This window comes from Belonocnema kinseyi, chromosome 9 (assembly GCF_010883055.1).
Source record: "Belonocnema kinseyi isolate 2016_QV_RU_SX_M_011 chromosome 9, B_treatae_v1, whole genome shotgun sequence".
NCBI classification, from domain to species: domain Eukaryota; kingdom Metazoa; phylum Arthropoda; class Insecta; order Hymenoptera; family Cynipidae; genus Belonocnema; species Belonocnema kinseyi.
Genome location: NC_046665.1, coordinates 100,909,932 through 100,916,908, shown reverse-complemented (window position 1 = coordinate 100,916,908; position 6,977 = coordinate 100,909,932). Strand labels below are relative to the sequence as shown.

The following is a 6,977-nucleotide window of genomic DNA, read 5'->3' as shown; positions in this document are numbered from 1 at the left end:
GAATTTTCAACAAAGTAAGGAAATTTTTGACCAAATAATAGAATTTTTAATCCAAAGAAATTAATCCTATCCCCGAAAAATAATTGTAGAATTAAAAAAAAAGGATTCACTTTCAACCAAAAGCGATTAATTTTAAACCAAAAAAGATGATTTCATCGAAATAGTTGAATTTTCAATAAATTAATCAGATTTTAAATCAAATTCTATACTTTCAATGGAAAAAAATTTATTTTTAACAAAAAAGACGAATTTTTTACCAAAAAAAGATGATTTTATCAAAACAGTTGCATTTTCAACAAAATAATTATTTTTTCAACACGATAGTTCGATTATTAACCAAATTATTACTTTCAACAAAATAATTGGATTTTCAACTAAAATGATGGATCTTTAACAAATAAAAATTCCTTTTTCAGAAAACAAATTTCAAGCAAATAATCGAATCATTAACCAAAGCAGATGAGTTCTGCACCAAAAATATGATGCTAGACTTTTGAATTATAAAAAAATTAAACTTCAACCACGAAAAATAAATGTTCAATAAAAAAAAGACTTTTCTACCAAATGATGAATTTTTAAGCTAAAAGGACATATTTTTTATCCGGAAAGACGAATTTTCAGTTGAATTTTCAACCTAGTATTGAAATTTTTGACCAAATAGTAGAATTTGTAACCCAAGGAAATTAATTCTAGCCCCGAAATATAATTGTAGACTTATTAAATACAAAGAATTCACTTTCAACAAAAAGCGATTAATTTTAAACCAAAAAAGATAATTTCAATTTAAAAAATTTACTTTTAACAAAAAGAGACGAATTTTTTACCAAAAAAAGATGTTTTTATCAAAATAGTTGAATTTTCAATTAAATAATAAAATTTTCATCCAAATTGTAGTCTTTTCAATTAAAAAGAATTCACTTTCAACCAAAAACGACGAATCTGGACCAAAAAAATAAAAGTAGTCAGTGGCCATCCTTATATGTGCTTTTTTTCAATCTTATTACCAAGCTCTCAAAATTTATATTTTAAGCTTACCTGTCATTTTCGAAGGCTCGATAATTGTCCCTAGAAAGATCGATGTCTCTTGTATGATTACAACCCTGACAGATGACTTCCGGTAAAGTATAAGAGACGCAAGGATCTTTCCATTCGGCTTCATCACTGTACATACTGACATTCACCAATCTCAACAAATTTTCCTTCAAAGTATTCACTTCTTCCGTCACTTCCTTGTCTAACGACAACACCTGAAAATTAAGTCATTAAAATACGAATTCTTTGATTTATTTATATTAAAAAAAAATTTTTTTTAACTTATCAAACAAATCACCTCGCAGATGGCTTTGGTTAGTTCAACAGCAGGCTTGATGATTCTCTTACCCGATACAATCACACCCATATGTGGACTTTCCTCTGTCATCAGTACTTTCTCGGGTAATTTTTTGTGAATCTTGTGCACGATCCTGAAATATCGATCACGAATTTTCAAAGTAAAATCTATCAAGGGGACGTACTTAAATTATGTAACAGTTGATTAAAATACAAGTATTTTTTTCTCATAATACATTTAACATAGAATCTTTTACAAACAAAATAAAATAGCATTTCAGATAAAAATTTTTATTTTTTAAATATTATTAATTTTTTTAAACAAAAAATGTCTTTTCTAATATAAGAGATGGCTTTTCAACAAAATGCTTGAATTTTTAATAAAATAATTTAATTTTTAAGATAATAGTTGAACTTTCAACATAAAAAGATAAATTTCCAATAAAAAAGTGTTAGTTTATATTCCAGTCAAAAAAAGATTTAATTTATACTAAAAAAATTATTTTAATACTAAAAAGGCGAATTTTCAACAAATAAAGATCTTTAATTCAAAAAAGAAATAAAAATGTATCTAAATTGTTAAACCTTCAAGCCAAAAGACAAATTTTCTCAACAAAAATTGAATTTTCAAACAAAAAATATGACTTTTTAGGGAAAAATGAATTTTCCACGAAAATAATGAATTTTTACCCAGCAAAAACGAAATTTCAAACCAAGAAAATTATTTTCTTTTACAATAAAGGAGAATTTTTTAACTAAAAACTATGAATCTTAAAAAATGGAAGTTAAATTTTCAGTTTAATAACTAATTTTCCTTTCGAAAAATTGTTTTTTTTTCTTTAAATAAAAATTCATCTGTTTAAGAGAAATCTAATCTTTATTGGATAAAAATGCAACTATTTGGTAGGTAATTGAGGTATTTTTTCAAAATTCATCCTGTTTGGTTGAAAAAATTCATCTTTTGGATTAAAAATTAACTTTTTTTTTCGTAAAAACTTATTTTTTGTTAAAAAAATGCATATTTTGGTCTTTAAAAGTCAACTGGAATCTTTTTGGGAGAAAATTCAACTGTGTAAAAAAATTTTTTTAAATAAAAATTCATCTGCTATAAGAGAAATTTAATCTTTTTTGGATCAAAATTCAACAATTTTTCCAAAATTCCTCCTTTTTGGTTGGAAAAATTCGTCTCTTTGGTTTGATAATTCAATTTCGTTTATAGAAACTTATTTTTTGTTAAAAATTCCACATTAGTTTCTTTTTCAACAAAGGAGATTTTATTAACTAAAAAATATAAATCCTAAAAAAATTGAAAGTTACATTTTCAGTTTAAAAATTAATTTTAAAGCAAAAAAAATCTTTTCCACTAAACAGTTAAATTTTAACCAAAGACATAAGCCTTCAATCAAAAAAAATAATTTTTAACAATGTAGTTTAACTTTTACACAAGTAATTGAACTTTCAACCAATGAAATGAATTTTCCACGAAAAATGTAAATCTTAAACAAAACTTATTCCTTTACAAAGTGATTCAATCGAATCTTTTAAACAAAATAGTTGAATACTCAAGCAAAGAAGAATTTTTAACCAAAAAGCTGCTTTTTCATTAAAAAAAATTTCTACTAAAATAGATGGATTTTGAAATCAAAAAGATAAACTAAAAAATAGTTGAATTTTCTACCAAATAGTTGCATTTTTACCCGAAAAATATGAAATTTCTCTTGAAGCAGATGAATGTTTATTAAAAAAAAAAACATTTTTCGAAAAAACAGTTAAATTTTCTCCCAAAACAAGATTCCAGTTGACTTTTCAACACCAAAATGTGGATTTTTTAACAAAAAATAAGAACGAAGTTAAATTTTCAATCCAAATAGATGAATTGTTCCAACCAAAAAGGTTGAATTTTGAACAAATAATTGCATTTTTATAAAAAAAAAACATTCCAGTTGACTTTAAAACTGGAAAATGTGGCTTTTTTAACAAAAAATAAGTTTCTACGAACGAAATTGAATTTTCAATCCAAAGACACGAATTTTTCCAACAAAAAAGAATGCATTTGGAAAAAATAGTTGAATTCTCTACCATACAGTTGCATTTTTATTCAAAAAAGATTAAATTTCTCTTAAAACAGATGAATTTTTATTTAAACAAATTTTTTTTATGCAGTTGAATTTTCTCCCAAAAAAATTCCAGTTGACTTTTCAAGATCAAAATAAATCAAAATAGATCGTTAAATTTGCAACCAAACAGTTGTGTTTTTGTCCAAGAAAAACGAAAATTTAACTAAAATAGACTAATTTTGAAATCAAAAAGACAAATAAGAAAAAATAGTTTTCATCCAAAAAGGATTTCAGTTGACTTATCATCATTAAAATACGAATTTTAAACAAAAGGTTAATATTCTACGAAAAGAGTTGAATTTTGAACTCAGAAAGACGAAGTTTTAACAAAACAGTTGAATTTGCAAACAAAAAGAATGTATTTTAAAGAGAATTGTTAAATTTTCAACTTAATAATAAAATTGATGACTAAAAAGATAATCCTCCTACGATAAAAATCGTAATTTCAGTACGTTCCCTAATATCTAGGTGCTAGAATGACTTAATTTTAATTAATAAGCAAATCATTTACTGGAAAAGTTTCTGGGACATTTCACCGGTGATTAAAGATTTGGCGAACTCTGCTGTATTTTCTAAATCAGCCAAACCAAGCCGCTGAGTAAGACTTTGACTCGCGCAACTACTTCTTCTTTGCCTTGGCCGTGGAGTTGCGTTCCCGGAGGGTTCGTATTCGTTCACATGCTGATAAATTGCACTTATGTAGCCTGCAATTATGGCGCTGAAAGTGGCTTGGCAGCCTGATTCTTTTGGCAGATACTCCATCAGATTCCAGTTCATGACTATTTCGGGCTAGAAATAAAAGAGAGATTTTCAAAAATCTTCAACTGAAAGAGTTTCATTTTAAAGCAAAATGATCAATTTTGAACAAAAATGATAAATATTTAACTAGCATACTTGAATTTTCTATCAAAAAGATAAAATTTTCAAAAGCGAGATTAATTCAAAGAGGTAATTTTTTACCACACTTATAGAATATTCTACTAGAATAATAGTTATATTTTCAGTCTAAAAAAATATATATATATGAACCAAAAAAGAAACGAATTTTCAACACAATAGTTCAATTTTTGGCAAAAAATTCTTTTTCATCCAAAGAAAGAAGTATTTTTTCTTAACAAATATCTCATTTTTCAACCAAAGAAATTAACTTTTAAATAAAATAACGAATCTTTAAGACAGAAAAAAATGATTTTTAACAGAAGATTTCAACTTTCAACCCAGTAATTTTACTTCCAACCTAACAGATGAATTTCCAACTAAAATTATAAATATATAACTGGAATTTTTAAACGAAAAGAAGCATGTCAAAATAAGAACATTAACTTTTAAAAAAGACCATTTTCTACAATTAATCGATTTTTTAACAAAATACGTTAATTTTCAACGGAATAGTTGAATAAACAATTAAAAAAGACAAAATTCTCAGCCAAATTGTTGAATTCTCAACTAGAAAAGATTAAATACAATACAAAAAATGTAGATTGTGAAACTGATGAATTTTCAACTAAAATGATCACTCTTTAATTATGCAATAGGTTAATTTGATATCTACCAAAAAGGATGAATTTGTAATTAGAAAGATCAATTTTCAATAAAAAGACCAATTTTTCACAATATACATACATTTTCAAATAAATAGTTTAATTTTTTAATAAAAAATATCAATTTTCAATCAAATCGTTCAGTTTTTATCCAAAAAGATCAATATTTAACCAAGAATAGATTAGTGGAATTTTCAGTTAAAAAGCTATTTTTTAATTTTTAAAAACGGATTTTCAACCAAATAGTTAAATTTTTAGTTTAAAAAAAATGATCAACATATTAGTTTCATTTCAAAAAGAGATGAATTTTCAATTAAAATTATGAATCTTCAAACTAATCAATAAACTTTTAACAAGTGTTTAACTTTCAGTCGCAAAAAGTTGAATTTTTAACAACAACAAAAAAAGACATTTGCAACGAACAATGTAATAACCTTTTATATTGTAATTAAGAACAACTCTGAAAACTACTTGAAGTTCTTTTTTTTTTAATTTGGAAGAGGGAAGTTTTAAATTGAGTCTAATTCTGATATGGAACAGGAATTTTTTAAACTCCTTTTTTGTAAATCCGAATAATTAAAAAAAAATCCTGTTCCATGTAAAATTCGATTGTACAATTCGATTGCCAAACTTAAGTAAGCGAAAAAATCTCCCAGAGCAAAAAATTTCAAAAAGTTTTTTTTTATACTGGTAAAAAATCAAAATTCGTTTTCTCGTAAAGAGGGTGGCCATTTTAATCGACGAAATAAATTCCCGGCCATTTCCCATTTTCTTCCTGGTTCACAAACATTTTTCCGGTCAATGTAATTTAAAAAATGGAACACTAACGCTACAAAATTTTACACTGGGGGGTATAAAAACTGAGCTTTAAACGAAAGCACTCAAAGTGGAACTGTTAAATTTTGAACTTTTAAAATTGAAATTTAAAAGTTTTTAATTAACAAAATTTGTATTCAAATGCTCAATAACTTTCGCGTATAAAATTGAATGTACTAACATTTTTCAATATAAAAAAATATAAATCCACGTTATCATTTTCTATGCTCTAAATTAAAAAATCATTTAACGAACTTTAAAATTCTTAAAATTATATAATTTTAAGGAATTTTTAGCTAGAAACATTAAATATTGAAAAATTGAACAAATTTAAACTGAACACTTCTTAAATTAGAAATTCAATTATTTTCTTTTTGAATAGTTTAAACATCCTTGGAATGCTTCAAAATTTAATTTCAAAATCTTGAGATATCTAGAAGTGGTTTTAAATTGGTTTTAAATTAAAAATAATTTTGGACATTTTTTCAGAACTTCTAAATATCGGTCAAAATTAATTGAATTTTTTCTACAACTTTTAGAAAATCCTGCAAATTTTAGAAAATTTCTTTACAATTTGAATGTATAAATAACAATTGAACATTTATTATTTATAGGAGAAATTTGAGTAATTTTAAGAAATATGTACCAGTTTTGAAAAGATTCAAACTTAATGTAAAACTTGAAATGATATAGCCTAATATAAAACAAAATGTAGATTTTCGCAGATTTTAAACAAAAAAATTCGATTCTTTTCAAGAATTGCGAAAGTCTTCAAAAGAATAAAAAAATTTGCTTAAGACTCCTAGGAAAATTAAAAATAACTTTCTATTTACAAAAATTATTTTAAGAGAATATTTAAAAAGTTTTCCAAATATTTAAACAAAATTTTCAAACAAGATTCTAGAAGATTTTAAGAAAACTTTCTAAAATTAACATGATAATTTTTTATCTTTTTAAGACTCCTAAATATCTGTTAAAATTACTCAGATTTTTTCCACAAATGTTCATTTGTAAATTATACATAAAAATTTAAAAACTTCACTTACAAATTAAGCATTTTTCAAATACAGCAATTAAAATTGTAACGTTCAAAGTTTAAAGGCTCATCGAAATTTTAACGATTCCAGGTTTTTTATGTCAAACAATTCAGTTAAAGATTCTCTACTTTTAAATA

General features: G+C 24.5%; 1 protein-coding gene across 2 annotated transcripts in view; it reads right to left on the bottom strand.

The window, feature by feature from the left end:
• Positions 1–6,977, bottom strand: part of LOC117179561 (DNA polymerase epsilon catalytic subunit A) — a 67,677-nt gene that overhangs the window by 2,877 nt on the left and 57,823 nt on the right. For both annotated transcript variants that reach the window (XM_033371483.1, XM_033371484.1), the window contains 3 exons: positions 3,958–4,235; positions 1,331–1,463; positions 1,036–1,247 (listed from right to left, as the gene is read on the bottom strand). In XM_033371483.1, coding sequence (XP_033227374.1) covers positions 1,036–1,247; positions 1,331–1,463; positions 3,958–4,235 — 623 coding nt within the window. The remainder of the gene's footprint in view (positions 1–1,035; positions 1,248–1,330; positions 1,464–3,957; positions 4,236–6,977) is intronic.